General features: G+C 40.8%; 2 protein-coding genes across 2 annotated transcripts; both read right to left on the reverse strand.

Annotated features, from left to right (window-relative positions):
• Positions 1 to 518: 518 nt before the first annotated feature.
• Positions 519 to 8,115, reverse strand: LOC311159836 (acyl-coenzyme A synthetase ACSM4, mitochondrial-like; the record flags this gene model as incomplete). The annotated part of the gene is made up of 13 exons (XM_084216197.1): positions 519 to 605; positions 1,425 to 1,544; positions 2,362 to 2,461; positions 3,147 to 3,274; positions 3,628 to 3,729; positions 3,844 to 3,924; positions 4,419 to 4,542; positions 5,272 to 5,351; positions 5,974 to 6,130; positions 6,377 to 6,520; positions 6,635 to 6,842; positions 7,238 to 7,448; positions 7,915 to 8,115. 13 exons carry the CDS (start codon positions 8,113 to 8,115, stop codon positions 519 to 521), a joined length of 1,743 nt encoding a protein of 580 aa, XP_084072323.1.
• Positions 8,116 to 9,345: 1,230 nt separating this feature from the next.
• LOC311159835 (acyl-coenzyme A synthetase ACSM4, mitochondrial-like) lies at positions 9,346 to 17,121 on the reverse strand (the record flags this gene model as incomplete). The annotated part of the gene is made up of 13 exons (XM_084216196.1): positions 9,346 to 9,432; positions 9,828 to 9,947; positions 10,536 to 10,635; positions 10,734 to 10,861; positions 11,779 to 11,880; positions 11,997 to 12,077; positions 12,804 to 12,927; positions 13,613 to 13,692; positions 14,152 to 14,308; positions 14,721 to 14,864; positions 15,267 to 15,474; positions 15,918 to 16,128; positions 16,921 to 17,121. 13 exons carry the CDS (start codon positions 17,119 to 17,121, stop codon positions 9,346 to 9,348), a joined length of 1,743 nt encoding a protein of 580 aa, XP_084072322.1.
• Between the last annotated feature and the right edge of the window lie 749 nt (positions 17,122 to 17,870).

Genomic DNA, 17,870 nt, shown 5'->3' on the forward strand with positions numbered 1-17,870 from the left:
GCCACTTTTACTGCCACTATCCAGTGGCACCAGAAAATATGTTCTTTTCCAATCTCTTCATAATGCTGCATTTTTGAAACAGATATAGTGTCCATACCAGTCACCATGTGCTTTCCATAAGGTTTGGATGTCAGGGTAAACTCTCAGGAAACAGTGACTCAAAATATGTTTGTCATAAAATACCTTTTCAAATGTGGGCGTTATCTTTTTTTATTGTCTCTCAAGAATAACATCAAATAGAAGCTGGGCTGCAAGAGGGGTGGTGAGGAGGTCTCAGAGGGAAAGGCTATTGAAGTTGTCTATTGAAAATTTTATTTTTCACCCAGAATAATACAATTCAGTCAGGTACTGACATTGGAAACTCTGCAAGCAGGCACAAATATCGCATCTTGATGTTACCTGTAGTTTTTTGATGCTCAAGCACTTAACAAAAAGAGATCAGAATAATGGCAGCTACAGTAGTGAAATGCATATAGTGCTAATGGAATGGAAGTAGTTCTGTTAAATTCCAAACAATGCTATATCCTTCCCCACTCTTTGTCTCTTAATTCATTCCTCTTGATCTTCCCAGTGATTGTCTTTGGCAGCTCTTTGACAAATTCCACCTAGATAAAATAAAGAGAGAAGGCAATGCAGCATGTTCTACAGAGTTGGTTTTCCAAGACTCTCCAAGCATATGTGGAAAACTGAGAGGACTCCCATCAGTAAGAGGTGCCTGCCTCAAATCCAAGCCAAGCCAAAGAGCACATTGTGCCACTTGTGATACCATCTCTGTGGCTGCCTAGATGGCCAAACATCTGTACAGCTGCCTCTCAGCTGGCCAAACTGAGTACAGTAACTCACAGCAGAAGGACAAATGCCTGAATGGTATCAGAGGTCAGAGATGAATGACAAAAAAAAGAAAGAAAAGGATGTTACAGCCCCAAGGTCTTTAATGGTTCTTAGTTCTGTGAGTTCTGCTCAAGTTAGCTAAGGCATTGCAGATCTTTTCCTGTGGTGCTGGGATTACTAAGAAACACCAAGTGTATCCTCTTGGGCTTGTGTCAGTTTATTAGCTGTGATGATCAGTAGATAAAAACTTCTTTGGATTCAGTCATATGCTACCTTAAAGGCATGGGCAAGTGCTTGTTTGAAGGTTAAACACAAAATGGAGAATTATGATAGTGATTCTGACTTAGAACATGGAGATCTGACTGGGATATACAAAACCTAGAAAATTTTGAGAAGTTTGAACAAGTACTTTTACACAAATTCATGAAAAGCAATCTCAACTAGTGTTATTTGGGAAAGGTCTTCTGGAGCCAGTGGTCTAGATGAATCCTTACTGTGTCTCTTTCAAGTGAATCATGAAAATCTAAATGGTGATTCTCCTGAGATTTAGGGAAGGGTGCCGTGTTTTAAAGTTTCTCCTCAGAAATATTTACCTTTCTAGGGTATTTATACGGAGCAGTAGTTTTCTTGACATGGTCCTGCAAGTCACGAATCAAGCTCTTCAGGTCAGTGGATGAAAAGGTTGGGGACAGAACCACAAATGCTTTCACGACCTGTAAGGTAAAATTAACAAAAGTGATCTGATACCATCTTTATTTAAGGGCTGATGTGCAGTTACCGGTGAGCAGCTCTGCTCAGAGTCACAACAGTCATGAGGAACAGAGAAACCAGCACAGGATATGAAATGATTGTGCCCAGCTTCTGCATGTGTATGTGCAGAAGGGAAAGTTTAAAGGACAGTTTTTGTGCCCTCATTACAAATAAGACCCTTTTCCCTTTCTTCTCAGCAGCAGCCAAGAGGAAAGGGGAATAAAATGTGTCTCTGTGGAGCTCTCTCTGAAGCTAAAGGACATTTTGTTTCTCTCTGAAGTTCACACTATGGACAGTAAGCACTGTTATCCTGGCAGAGGATTGTGCATTTACCACACCTGCAGCCCATGTCTAATTCTTGGGCAAGTGCAGTAGAACTTTGGCTACACCACGAGTCATGAATTACAATTTAAGTGTATAGACAAATGCTTAAGAACAAGGGCAAAGTAAACATCACAGTAGTGTTCTCCACAGAGAAGACCTTGGGATGAAAAGAAACTCTGAAGAGTAAATGGGAAGGGATTTTTCTTGTCAGCCCCACTTATCCATGATGGAAGTAGATGTGGTGCTTAGGGACATGGTGCATTTGTGGACCTGACAGTGCTGGCTTCATGGTTGGCCTCAATGATCTCAGAGGTATTTTCCAACCTAAACAATTCCATGATTCTAAGATGACATTATTGCCTTAAAGCTGTAAGTTTTTCAGTAAAGTAGAACTTCCTTGATATTGCTATATATTTGGACAAATGCATTGCTTTCCCCTCCATTCAGCATCCTTACCTCTCCTCTGAGGGGGTCTGGGCTGCTGACAACAGCTGTTTCTACCACAGCTGGGTGCTCTATCAGGGCACTCTCTACTTCAAATGGCCCAATGCGATACCTGGGTCAGGAAAAAGAAAAATTAGGTTTGGCTCTTGCTTTTTGTCTGGAAAAAACAGTACCAAAAGTTTTTAAATTTTCATGTTGAAGAAAAAAACCGAAGTCAGAACAAATCAATAACCAGCTATAGAAGTTTTAGGCAAAATGTGAAAGCTGGATGGGTTAGAAGTAGGAGCATTTCATAGCGGTCTTTGTGGCAGAGGATTGCTGGGACTGTGGATGCTTCTCCATCTGCCCTCTCTCCTTGGGGCTCTTAGGCTGGAGCTGCATCTCACCCTGTAGCTGGGGTCTGCAGCAGCCTGTGCCACATTATGGAATCACATCATACAATATCAGGTTCTTTCCTTTCAACATATAAATTGTTTCAAAAGCTCTCTGAATCCAATAGAGGTTCCTTCAATTTTAGTCAAAAAATAAACTATATAAACATCCCTCCTTTGCCAACTGAAGTCTTCATTCTTTGTTGAAACACATGAGATGTTGCAGGGAAAATGGATCCAGTATCATCCCAGAGATGATACTGCAGGTCTGTGAAAAGCTAATAATAACAGCAAGTATTCCAAAATCAAGAGGTCAATACATTCCTGTCACAGGGTTATGATTCCAGAAGCTCATGTGTAAGAATATACAACACAACATGTGAGGATATACAATGGCAGGTTTAGAATGGGTGTGTGCAGACTAACCCTGAAGAAATGATGATGTCATCATCTCTGCCAATGAAATGGAAATATCCCTCTTCATCCATAGTCCCTCTGTCTCCAGTGACATAAAAATCCCCACGTTCACTTTCTGCAGTTTTCTTAGGGTTATCCTTAAAGTGGTTTACAAGCAGTAGTTTAGATTTTGAGCATGCATTAGCTATACATTATGCTATAACACACATAACAAGTGCACTGCAACATAATCTTTCAGTCAAGGATGTACTGGTATTGCTATAAGATACAATAAAATAGGTTTAAAATAATTTATATCTTTAAGAAAAAATTTAACTTGATCCTAAATTATTTTCTTTCCTTTTCTAACACCCACCAATTCAAATAAACAAATTACTCTGGTAATAAATAATAAAATAGTGAAAAATGTCCAGCCTTTAGGACCACTATGCAATTGGAGAGCTTTTGGGGAGATTGGTAATGGTGGCAAGGAATAAAATAAAGTTCTTACTAAATATTCAGAGAAAAAACCAAGTGGCCTTATAGGTTTGCTTCTGATAGCAATTTCCCCCTGTTGTCCTGGAGGCAGGATTTTGGCATTTTTGTCTACGATCTAGAATGAAAAACAGTTCTTATTTTAGTCCAATCAATCCAAAACAAACTCCAAATACAAATCCAACCAAACAAAAAATCTCCCATGACAGAATCTAAAGAGCAGTCAACAAACCTGAACATCATAAGGAGGAGCTGCTTTCCCCATTGATCCAGGTTTAATCTTCATTCCTTTAGAAACACAGCAGATTACTCCCTGTAAAAAATCAAAATCAAACCAAAGCTTATCAAAAGAAAATTGCTACATTCACACTTAAGTCATTAAATGTAGTTTCTAGACTAACTCTAAAGTAAGGAATTGATTCATATGCCAGTGCTGTATGGTATAAGCAAAATCACAGAACCCCCTGAAATAATCCTGTTCCATTCTCTGTGAAAAATTCATGTCCTCTGCTAACTAGTCTTCCTTTAGATTCAAACTCTGCCCTCTTGACTGACACTGTTACTTGGAATTAGCTTAAGGACATTTGTGAAAATATTACAGCACGTTCCCTCCCAAACCCTCATGGTCCTGGCAGGTTCTGTGAGGAGAGCCATGAGAGGGAATTCTTTCAGAGGTTACCAGGGAAGGGACTTACTGAAACATTCACAGAAATGTGAAGGAGAAAACACATTGTGTTCTTACAAAACAAACCTTACAGCAAAAAGAAATTCCAGAGATTTAATAGGCTATTGTCCCTACAGATGTACCAGTTCAGTCTGGCCATACACTTCATGGATGTCCAGCCCAGTGTAGCTCTTCCACTGCTCCATGACTTCAGGGTTGAGTGGTTCCCCTCCACTCACGCAGTTCTTCAGGCTCATGAATTTGTATCTTCACAGGGAGTTAAAAACAAGACAGGCAATACTTTAATCTAGAGGGGGAGACCAGGAGCACGCAAGGGTGAACACCATGGGAGAGTTAGTGCCACAAAGTGGGGAAATCAGAGGGGCCCTGATCCTTCTGCTCCCAATACAACAAGGATATCGCTCTGTGCTCCACACTCTACATAAGTAGCACTCAGAGTTAAACATGTGAAAAATAAAATTTTTGCTGAAGTCAGCTGGGATTATAAATAAACCAATAGTGATCTGCTGAGCCAGGGCTCTGATTGCTGACCCTCTGCAATAGGCCAAGCAAGAAAGTTCAAGAGGGAAAGAAGGAAGGAACAGGCAGTGAGAACTGGAACAGGGGGTGAGGTACAACTGCCACAACAAATAATTCCCTCACAGTTATGCTGACATGCACTTTCTAGGATGAAGTCCTTCCCAAAGTCTGGACAATTAATGTGGCAGACAAAAATTATGATAAAGTATTTAAAAGACTATCAGTTTCATACTCACAAGAACAGTAGCAGAAGTCTCAAATTTCTGAGGGAAAACATCAAGTTTCTCTGATCAAAAACTTCAGCAAAACTCAAATTTTGCATGATGGTCAAGGATTTCTCATCAAGGATATTTTCAACTAAACTATTACCCCATTTTGGGTCAAGCAGTTAGAGATAGGAGATGACTAAGTTTAGTTAGGGTAAATTAAACATTACTAAATATTTTTTTTACGTACTTGGACAGATCATTTTGCACCAGCATGCGGAACAATGTTGGAGCACCGACCAGGACATCAATTGGGAATTTGCAGAGAGTCTAGAGGGTTAAACAATAAGCAGGACACGTGAAGCTCAGACAAAAAACTGCCTTTGGAATGTACAGTAAACAGGTGACACAGAAAGGAGAAGTACATTGGCCCCCTATGTAAAAGCACCACACCCTCTGTTGGGTGAGGAACCCTCTGCAGCTGGTGCAATATGCAGAGGTTGTAGATTTGATTACAAAAATCCCATCTGACACATCTACCTGATACCAGGACCCACAGTTTGGGACATGGCCAGAATAGTTCCTCCTCTGTCTGCATCACAGGGAGGTGCTCACTTTCACCTTGGCTGGTGCAGGCACAGACACACTTCATTTCTCTAGTAATACCCACTGATGCTATTTCTACAGTCACTAGAGTGAATGGCAGGCATTTAATGCTGCTTTGGGATGCTTTTTGTTCATGTGCTCACCAGTTATGAGCAAAATGTATGAATGAATTGCATGCTTGTTCCCTTCTGTGTACATTAGAAATGAAAGTAGGGCTTTACACAACAAATACAATATCTCAAACACTACTATAAACACAATCCCCATGAAATCTGTGGATGCTGTCAAGAATTGGTTTTGGCATGCTTTCTGCAGATGAATATATTTCCAAGAGTTTTTCCCTTACATTTAGGATAACTTCTGAGTCAGTCTGTGGTAGGTTATGTATAAAGACACATGATCCAAAAACCCAAGGATCAAAAAAAGATGCTATTGAAGTTAGTATCCATCCTGTGTCTGCAGTGTTCCATATAATTTGAGAGGGAGTCAAATCCAACCAGTTCCTGATAGAGAGGAAAAAAAAAAAGGATAATAAAATATACCCAGAAAGAAGGTAAGAGATATTAATTTGAAGATTGAGACACTGGGGTGATCCTAGTCCCTAGCAATTTGATGGAGTGTTTACTCTGATTTCAAAGGGAGAAAGGCTGGGGATGTACACTGGTATTTCTTATTCAGTAATTTTTTACAATAGCTCTACTATGCAGATTCAATTACCTTATGTTCAACCAGGCAAAACTCTTTCATACCTTTCACTTAAAAGGGGCCTGAAACCAAGGCTGCCCTGGGAATGTTGAGTCATCTTTGGAGAACCTGTAGTTCCACTGGTAAAGAAGATCATCATTGGGTCTTGAATCCTTGTTTTGATGCTGGAATGGTCAGCAGATTGATTTCTGTAAAAAGGAGAATGCAATTATAACTTCAATGGTTGCAGTTGCTGTAAATGAGTGCTTGTGGGAACATGTCACTTTGTCCTTGTGACTGCTATGGCACTCAGTCATACTCACTGGTACAGCTCAGTGAAGTTCAGCCACCCCTCCCTGCTGCCTTTGGACACCATTAGCTTGGTTTTCAGGAGCTGGCACTGGGATGCCACCGAGTCCACTGCAGGAGCCAGTCTGTCAGTGGTAACGATGCACACAGCCTTTGATGCCTGGAGCCGGTACTGTATGTCTCTGGCTGATAATTGGGATGTTCCTGGGATTATGACAATTCCTGGAAGACAGATAAAGTTAGTTTGTGTTAACATTTTTTCTATGTCTGATTCTTTTCTAAGAACCTAAGCTAATAAATATTCCCAAACTGATCTCTGATATGGATTTGCCCTGGTGTTCCCCAGCCAAAGTTAGATTAGATTAATGCAGATGCCTGTGCTCTCCTGTCAGGAATAAAATATGGATCTGCCTGGTGACTTCCATGGCTCTTCCCTGCCTTCTGGCATCTTCTTGCCCACTGCATGAGCTACCTCTTCTATGGCCCCCGGTGAAAACCCTTCAGGACTGCCTGGCAGCTAGTCCACTCACTGGATGATTACACTATTTTTCCTTGATAAACCATGTCCATTCTTGATCTTCTCAACTGATTTGCAATGACCATTTGACCTCACTGACCTGCTCGCATACAAGCCACCTTGACCAGCCACCATTCTGGAATTCGTGGTAGGATCAGGATAAGTCTGTCTCCCTTCTGCAGTCCACATTCTTTAGTCAGTACATTGGCCACTTTCCGAGACAGGAACCCCAGCTCCTCAAAGCTCCACTTCACTTCTTCTCCTTCACTATTTATCCACCAGAAAGCAGGGTTTGATGGTCTCTTTCCAGCCTATGAAACACAGGAATTTAAACATAAAATATTTTCTTCTGAAAGACCATGAAATAATAATGCACAGCCATCTGTAAATTATGGAAGATCAGAGTATTTGACAGCTGGCATATGAGCTATTTTTTTTCCTTGTCCTTAAAGGATCGAGATTTGCTATTCATCAAGCTCAGTTATTCCCAACAGATTCTCCTTTCCTGAACTTGAAATGTTTACCAGCCTAATTGTGTCCAGAACCAAGTCCTAGTCTGGATCCTATTTCAGTTTAAGCCCTTTACTGTGCATTAATGGTCCTACAAAACAATAAATAAATAACAATAAATAAAGCAAGAATGAACTAACTTTTGTATAATTTCCAAATGCAAATTTCATTTGGCAACTGATTGTTTTTGTAAAGAAGAAATCCCAATTTATTCCAAATGAAATTTAAAATTAAAGTATTTCATTGGGACAACAGAAGATCACCTACCTTTTCAATCTCAGACCATTTGTCCAGTACATCACTTGCAAAGTTAAAGTACTTTGGTATTTCCTGTTTGCCCTGTCTGATGGACTCATACTGGGAATGTACATCAGAGAAAAGCAGCCTGGGATGTCCATGGAAAGTCCTATTAGGAAGTTTCAGAGTCCACAAGAGTTTTAGTTTCTCTAACTTCAACAGCAGCTTCATGGTAGAAGACTATGTGTCTGGATGCTGTACACTATATAAGAAAATTGCAGAATTGTTGCTATGAATCCTGCAACAACAAACAAACAAAAATCAAACCAACAAAAAAAGAAAAATAATATTGAGATTATCCAAAGACAATCCAGTTACGAATTAATGAGTTCTTCATTAAAGTCACTTGGCTAGTCAGAGCCAGACTCTAACATGCTAATTAAATGTTAAGTTTCCTCTCCTCCTTTCTCATATTTTTAATTTTTAAATTAATTGCCCACAACTCTCCATAGTAAAAAAAATCAGATATTATTCTTTGCATTACAAGAATGTTCCTGCTTCATACATTGTCTCTGATTCTCTATTACTTTTTCTTTTCTGCTTGTTTCCAAACTAGTTCCATCCAGAATCTCACTGCTTTAGCCTCAGCACTTGCTGACTGATCCATCCATTCACCACATCGATCCCAAGAGCCTTCACTTTGTTATGTAGCCACTGAGTTTGATAGAGCCTTTTCCACTCATTTTCCTCACCTGTCTGCTGTCTGTGGACAGGAGAGATCAGGAGCTGCAGGGGGAGATCCTCTTCATTCCTTTCACTCACCTGTTAGGACATGTTTCCCATATGAGGCACTGTAAGGATCAGCTGTTCCCTGGAGATGTAAAACTCCTTCATAAAGCTTTTGGAGTGAAACTCTTCTGACTTTATTGCTCACCTCTTCTGGAGTAACAAGAAGAGAATGTGGCACAAAACAGACCAAGCAGCAGAACTCTTCCTGTGGAGTAACTTTTTTCTTGTAATCATTTACACCATTGTTAATTGTGCGTCATTTGCACCTTAACCTAAAGCATTTTAGGTCTTCTTTTCCCTCCAGTTTAACCATTTAAGTACATCACAGATTCATCATGATGAAGAGAAGCATTAAAAAGAATTTTTTTTTCTTTCCACTCTGAAAGAATTTGAGAATGTTACAGTGGTAATTATTGACAAGAATATATCAATATGCTGCTGATACCCACCACAGGACAAGGATTATTTTTATTAACTTCTCTTTTATTTCTACGTCTCTAAAAGTTGTAGTTACACTTTGCTTGAGTGTTTTCTACTTATTCTTCCACGGTTTGTTTTTCGCAATGTTTCCACATGTTCTGGGTCATAAACATGTGCCATGTTCGATGTGTTGTGGTTGGTACAGGTAATAGAATATTTCTCTCCTTGTTTTCCACATCACTCTTGCTCTCTTTATGCTTTTCCCCACTCTTTGCCTCTTAGAACATTTCTCTGGATTTTGCCAGTAACTGTCTTTGGTAGCTCCTTAACAAACTCCACCTGAAAGGCAAAAATACATCCTGTTTAAATTCCCAGCTGAAGGAAAGACAAACTTTCATTATGGTTGGGGATAAAAGGATGGGAAGCTGCAGAGCCAGGGCTGGGATGATGAAATGCTGACTGAATACCTTGCCCATTTGAGCTGCTGTGAAAACCCCAGTACTCCATGAAAGAAAGAATGGGCCCTCAGGAAGTAAAATTTCATGACCATTGCCTCCCCCTGGGTCCATTCAACCCAAGGCTGCAGCTGCAGCTGATCCTGTCACCTACTTTTATTTTATCTAACTCTGGTTGGAGTGTTTGTCAGAAATGTGTTGAAAAAGAGCTGAGGCAGGAAAAAAAAGAGCTCAGTTTCTGGTACAATGAGAGAACCTGTCTTTTTGGGCTGTACTTACCTTCCTTGGATACTTGTATGGTGCAGTCACCTTCTTGACATGTTGTTGAAGTTCAGCAGTTAATTTGTTTTTATCATGTGATTCATAAGCAGGAGCTAAAACAACGAATGCTTTGACCACCTGTGCCACAAAAATGAAGGGGTTCCATTAACTTCCAGAGGTGGCAATAAGGGAATGTCAAAATTCAGAATGCCAAAATTTGATCTTTTTCTTTAATTTCCCTTTTCATTAGCTGTTTATTACAGAATGCTGTGTTATGAGGGACCTATTCTGGAGCAGGGGATTTTTTCCATATTTCCAGCTTTTTTTTTAACTTAAAGTTATAACCTAATAAAGCTGAAAATCTTGACTCTGTTGCTCAAAGAAATGTTGCAAAGTTAGAAAATATAAAACAAAAATTAAAGACTCTGGATGTCACTGCTACACTGCACGAAGTGACAAAACAAGAAATAATCAAAATTTCATTGCTTAAACAAAAACATGTCTTTATTAGCCTGAAAAGCTAAATTTTTTTCCCCACATAAAACCCTGCAAAGAAATAAATCTGAAACTGTAAGATCTGTCAAGGTATGGATTTTAAAAATGTTTATGCCGACCTAATTTCAAAAGTCTGCAACACTGAATTCCAGGGAAGCCTAGTACATAAAAGGAAGTTGATACTTAATAGAAAGAGTGTTTCTTTTACATTTTTTCCCTATTTTGTTTTACCTCCCCTCGCTCTGGGTCAGGACTGCTGACAGCAGCCGCCTCCACGACTGCCGGGTGCTCGATCAATGCACTCTCCACTTCAAAGGGGCCAATGCGGTACCTGGGGAGCACAGAGACAGCTCAGCCCACAGCAGGGACCAGTCCTTTGGGCTCTCCAGGCTGCATTTCATCAGGCAAATCTAACAGGAAATGCCTTACCCAGCAGAGTTAATGATATCATCAGCTCTTCCGACAAACCAGATATATCCCTCTTCATCCATAACGCCTCTGTCGCCGGTGAGATAATAATCTCCACAGAGAGTGGCAGCAGTTTTCTCTGGGTTATCCTGGCAACAATCAAACATTTCAGAAAAGGTATCTGATTATTAGTGAAACATAATGCATTTCCTTAGCAGCAATGCAAAAAATTAACAAAAAATTATTTTCAGTTGTTCTCGAAATAAGTGTGTTCAGCACTGTTTTGTATTTTCAACTAAAAAGCATGTTAATTAGCAGTTTGATGCCTGAAGTATTTGACAGGTGGAAAAGAGCACTACACACTAAAGAATGCATGTAGAGATTTCTGTTCTAGAGAGAAAAGGGTTGTGCTCTATCAAAATGCCCATCCATCACAGGAAATGTGTAACCCACAGAAATGTGTAACCCACTCTGTTCAGGGAAATGATTTATCATCGCAGGTGGCTGCTACAATAATCTCCTGTCAAAAGAAATTTTTTTACCCTTAACTGATAGACCAAAACTCAAATGAGGTCACCTGCAGGAAAAACTTCATTATTTGCATTGACCAATAGGACCTCTACATCCAGTGTAACCTCTTGGTTACACAGGAAAACATTTTGACAACAGAAGACAGAGTGAAAACCAGAAGCTATAGTATTGAACTTGTAGAAGTTTCTTATCCCCTAGTGAGCAATTACATTTTACAAGTTGTTTGAGGCTGCTACAAATATCCAAATATTATGGGAGTTCAGAAAAGGATTAAAAACATAGATTGGTCCCCCAAAGCTTATTAATTATGATAGTTCAGTTGCAGGGGAGAATATCTTTAAGTTTGCCTGAGTCTACTGTTTTCTTAACAATGTCCTGCACCTCAGCATCACCACACACTGATCAGGCTCAAAGTCCTCAAGTAACCCAGTGAGACTTTCTGAGGCTCCTGCATGGAATTCTGCTCCTGGCAGACCTTTGCCCTGGGTCTCTCCCGAGTCCCTCAGCAGACACAGACACAGCCAGTCAGGCTCACCAAGTACTCCTTGAACAGACAGAAGGGCCGTGTGGGCTTCACTCGGAGAGCAATGATGCCCTCTTCTCCTTGAGGCACAACAGCCCCCTTCTCATCTACAATCTGCAGAAAGGACAGACACAGATCAGCTCAGATGAACATCTGTTGCAGCTCAGGGCAGGGCACAGAAGGGACACAGGCAGCACTGCCTTACTGCTCTACCCACAACTGCCTCATACCTGCACATCATAAGGGGGAAGAGGTTTTCCCAAAGAACCAGGTTTAATTTTCACTCCTTTCACATTGCAACAGACTGCTACCTGCAGAATAGATTTTTAAAAGATTTTAAAAAATGGTTGCAACATCTTGTAAATTTTATTATTGTTTGCATTAGGCATCTTTCCATGGCTTTGTTGTGACAGGGGTTGAATGGGGACCAAAGCACTGTGGTTTTTTGAGAACATCAGAGGGGTTGAGAGGCATTTCAGGTCAGACCTGTGAAAGCTTTGTTTTCTTGAGTCTCAGCCAGTGGATTGTCCTGCAAGCACTTGACTTTTATTTTGCAGGACAGCAGTTTATTGTTACAGATCTTATTTCAATATTGGGACAATTAATTTGGGACCATTTCAAGGGCAAAATGAGAGAAACCCTGAGATCTGGCTCTTAATAGTTTTGTTAATGTTCATTTACAGAGAAGTCTGAGATGTGAGCTGGTTTAATATTTTCCATTAAAAATTCAGGCCAAATTGATAACTGGAGCAGATTATGTTTTCAGAGTTTTTTTTGAAGTAAAGATGACAAAGTGATCTCCTACAACTTATTTGATCTGAAGTGTCTCTGGCATGGTTTTCACAGGGATCTAAACCAGTAGAACATGCAGCTTGCTGATTCTGGAACTGTATAATCGTAATTAAAAAGTTTGTGGTTTTGGGTTTTTTTTAATCATATAAATGATTCTAACCTTTTCCATTGATTTATCAAGGACACAGTGGCTCTGGTAGTCTTACCTTTGAATGGGTATACTACAAGAATTAATGCAAACGTACTGTTTCGGACTGGCCATAACCTTCATGGATTTCCACCCCTGTCTGGTTTTTCCACTGGTAAAACACTTCAGGATTCAGTGGTTCCCCTCCAGTTGCACAGTGCTTCAGACTCAGGAACTTGTACCTTGAGAGGAAGAACAAATGAAATCATTCTCTTCACTCCTAAAATGAGCAGTGAGCAAACTTAACTAAACAGACTCCCTTGGCTTTCCAAGTACACCTAAGACTGAAGAAAAGGCGGAATAGGATGACAGAGCCTGAGCTCTCTGCTAAAGCTGGGTTGGCTTTTGGCGGGATGAAAGACCTATGTGACAAGAATGAGTACCTTACAAAGATGTGAAAACTCCTTGCAAACCACTTCTCACAAGCTGGGCATTTTACAGAGTAACAAACCAGGAAGAACAGCTGCCAAATAACTCTCAGCATGTGGAACTCCTCTAACTGCTCCCTTCATTCTCAAACATACAAGAACAACTCCATGGTGCACCAGTAACTCCCTGATCCAATGCTGCCTAAAACATTGCCTTAAATTGAGCTGTGAAGCCTAAGTTCAGAGGAAGTGACAGCTTAAAAAAAAATCTCCTTTGTTTCCTCTGTGCTGTCTATTCAAAGGCCCAGTCCTGAAGCCCAGGTAGCCTATGGTGTGCTAATTCTTCTCACATTTGAAAACGGAGAGTGTTCTTTACTGAGAGCAAGCTTTGCTGATTAGGTTTCCTTGAACTGAAAAAGAGAATTAAGGAACCTAAGGAACTAAGCATGCAGAGCTGTCCCAGGATTATTCCCCAGCCTCCCTCCCCTCCCTGCTGTACCTGCTCATATCATGGTGGACCAGCATGCGGAACCCGGTGGGAGCCGTGCAGAAGTTGGTGATGGGATATTTTGAGAGAGTCTAGAAAAACAGGAAGTTATGGTGCTGAAAAGAAAGTGTAATGCTGGGTCTGACCTTGTGAATGTGCAAGTGATTAACACAATTTACATGCTCAAATGTCTGCAAGATGAAAACCCTAAAAATGCTGTACTAGGCAGTCCAACTCTTGCATAATATGGAACTTTCTGTCTAAAAGAAGTCACTCATGTAAATGAAGGACCAGTGAGAACAGTAGTTCCAGTTAAGGGTTTTTTGGGGGGTTTTCCAAGGTGTCTGTGTCCCAGGCTTAAGCCTAATTGGTGATAGGGAACTATACCACAACTTTTCCAGTATTATTCTCGGGAAAGTCAAGGTTTCTGCCCCCACAGAAGAGGCCAATGTTGAGGAGAATAATCCAGCTGTGTGGTTTTGAAAAAGAGCTGTGAAGAGGAATAGGCATTCTGGTACCGTTGGATTGGTTGGGATGCGGGGATTACTCACCTCTCCAATAACTTCTGGTTGAAACTGTGGCAATTCGTGTATAAAGACACAGGCTCCAACGATCCATGGTGAAAAAACACTGCCGTAGGCTGATTTTGCCCAACCAGTATCAGAGGAATTCCACATTATATCTGAAGCAGTCAAGTTCAGCCAATACCTGATGAAAAAGCAGAGATGAAAAAAGCTCTCAGGGAAAGCAAATCAGTACCAAGCCACAGATTTAACGTTTAAAGTATAATGAAACGGCCCAAGGTTGCTTTGGCTCTCAGGGAAGGTTGACTCAACATGAGAGCACTTGACTTCCTCTAGTGTGGTTGTAGGAATGCTTTCCTTATTGCTCCTCTGCTTTCAGCCCTGCAAGTGACACAACTCTGCACGTAATGAGCTCAACTGGGCCTTCAAGAAGGTTTTAATAACAAGGGTTTTACCATGAGAGAAGAAAGATGAAGAAGCTGCAAATCATACAGTCATGAAACGCTTATATTTACTGGAATGTTATGTTCTCATGTTCAGTTTAATACTGATCACAGCACTTAATCAGGACCCTGTGGGGAACTGCAAGGTAATACCTGCCAGTGGTTACAAATCCAATGCCATAACTGCCGTAGGAATGCAGCACCATTTTTGGGTATCCCGTAGTTCCACTGGTAAAATACACAATCATTGGGTCGTTACTCTTCGTCTTGACACACTGATGGTCAGCAGATGCACCCCTTCAGAAGAAATTATATATTCTGGTCACTGCATGCAGTTTTCCACCAAGGAAGCAGTATTTTTAATGTTTACAAGATCAACAGGAAAGCTGCCCCAAATTACATGATCTTACTAAATCCATTCTATATCACAGGGAAAAGTTAGAGAACACATTTTGCCTGTCACGTATACTCTGAATCACAAGGCTGAGGAGCAAGAAGAAGCTGAAGGACCTGAACCTGGGTCCCAAAACCTGGGTTGCATGAATACGTACTTAATGCAGTGTAATCACAGCGCTGCAAGTTGACAGAAATATAATTCATTCATATTTTGAAAAATTCCCCCCCAACTCAGCAATGTCACCTGACTGATACAGCTCCCTTCACCTCAAAGAACAGGAAAGAAAAGAGCTGGATACTCACGCAAGGAGTTCCTTGAAGTTCAGCCACCCATCCCGGCCCCCTTGGCTTACAATGAGTTTATTTTTCAGGAACTGGCTGCCAGACTGGATAGATTCCACTGTAGGAGCCAGCGTGTCATTGGTGACAATGCACTTGGCCTTTGAAGCCTGGAGTCGGTATAAGATGTCCTTGGCTGTTAATTGGGATGTTCCTGGAAAAAAGATAATCCCTGGAAAAAAACAAGAAGCAATTGAGGAAACTCAGCATTTTCCCAAAATACTTGATTATGTCTCTCTGTGTATGCTGATTTTATCCATCATGGATGTTTATCAGTTTAAAAGCAGAGGAAAATAGATCTATTGAATTATTAATGGCAGCAATTATATAAGTTCTTCCATTATAAATTCAGCTCCCTTCCAATGTATATGGTCAAGTCTGGCCTTTGGTTGCAGCCATTCAGCCCTCACTGGCTGAACTGACTGATTTTGACTGGACCATGTCTGGCCCTGTGCTTCCTGTGTGGGTGCTGCCAATTGTCCTTCTAGGCAAAAGAGCAGTTGTAGAGGTCCCACTGAATATTCCTGTTTGCATTTTCTTCACCCTAATCTAACAGATGGTCTGTAGGTTCTATTTGCTTTCTGTCTGCACCCACCAAGTCCGTGAGTCACTCACCTGCTCGCATGCAGGCCACATTCAGGAGCCACCACTCAGGAATACGAGGCAGAATGGCTACAATTCTGTCTCCTCTCTGCAAACCACAGGCCTCAGAAAGGACGTTGGCTGTCTTCCTGGAGAGAGAGCCCAGCTCCTCAAAGCTCCACTTGACCTCCTCTCCCTTGCTACTGACCCACCAAAAAGCTGGGTTTGCTGGTCTTTTTCCATCCTTCAACACATGAGAAGACATTGTAATAAGAAAAACCTTAAAAGGTTTCACTTCAATATAAAATAACTCTAAACTAACCAAACCATCCCTGCCAATCACTCTCTTAGGGAGACACCTGTATTTCTGATAAACAAAATAACATAGTGCTTTCCACTCTGCAGCCAATACTGTCCAGTGCCCATGAGGAAAACAGATTTGTAACATCTGAGGTTTTTTCCACTGTGTCCTCATTTAGTCTGGAATAGAGTCAATTTTCTCACTATATCCTGGTAAAGTGCTGTGGTTTATGAATTTAAGATCAGTGTAGTGTTGATAACACACTGATGTTTTAGTTGTTGCTAAGCAGTGCTTACTGTAGGTCAAGGACTTTCCAGTTTCCCACACACTGCCAACAAAGAGGCGCACAAGAAGCTGGGAGAGATCATGGACAGGACAGCTGACCTGAACTGCCTGAAGGGATAGTCCACATCACAGGAGGTCCTGCTCAGTTTATACCCTGGGAGTAAGTTTGTGGGGAGATGTTTGGGGATGGGCTGGGCATCAACCAGTGGGCAGTGAGCTACTACTGCTACTAATATGATGATTATATCATAATAATAATAATTATTATTATTATATTTAATTTCTTAAACAGTTCTTTCCTCAACTCATGGTTTTACCATTTTCCCCTCCTGATTCTCCTCCCCATCCCACTGGAAATGTGTGTATGTGCGTGTGTGAGATCTAGGGGCTTAGCTCACAGCTGAGGTTAAACTACAATTCAATGTCTATAAGATAAAAGACAAATACTACCTTTTCCAGTTGTGTCCACTTATCTAAGACATCAGTTGCAAAGTTGAAATATTCTGGAACTGCCTTTTTACCCCGGATTATAGATTCAAAATCAGAGGCTATCTGAGTTGTAAGAAGCCGGTTGTTTACATGGAATGTTCTGGAAGGTGACCTGAGACTCCATAAACACTGAGGAATCCAGGATTTAAGAAGTGTTCTCATGATAAATGATGCTTTATCAGACGGTGAGGGGAGGGAATCAGGTGTACACCTGAGGAATCAGTCACCTGGAATGAAAGAAAATACATTTAAGCGAATCCAGTTATTGGATGCTGTCCCATGTATGATGTTGGATAAATGAATGCAAAGCAGCTTGAATGAATAGGTTGTTTATACACATCCTCATTTTATATCATGTTACCTATATTTTTGTTATGTGAATATTTAACATTATGGTATATAGAAGGAATAAGCACAATCACCTTGAGGTTAATAAAATTAGCAGAGTTGTTGCTATGAATCCTGCAACAAAAACAATAACTGTGGAATATCGTCCAGCTGGAATAAATGGTGGTTTAACCTCAGTAGCATATGCAGGGGGCATCAACCTGAGGCCATGGGAAACAGGACACTGAAAAAAAGGACCCCTAGCCAGGTCATGGCGAGAAGAGTGGGGTCATGGGAGCCAATATGATAATAGAACTATCCTATATTTGGTCAGGTTTCTGGTTCTTGTTCTCAGCTGGTTCAGTACCTTTTACAAATAAGGTCACATTCTGAGTTTGCATTCCTGATTGTACCCTTGCCCTCAGATGATCCCTACACTTTGTAATATTTGCCACGCCCCCTCCCCCCCATCTTTGGATCATGCCCCCAGACTCTGCGGTTTCTACGTTTGTTATTTTGCTTTTAAAGGATTTTTGGGGTTTTTTTGGCAAGACCATCGTTCCCATCCCCTTTTTTGCAAGTTC

The sequence above is a fragment of the Fringilla coelebs genome (genome assembly GCF_963513975.1).
Source record: "Fringilla coelebs genome assembly, chromosome: 16".
NCBI lineage: Eukaryota > Metazoa > Chordata > Aves > Passeriformes > Fringillidae > Fringilla > Fringilla coelebs.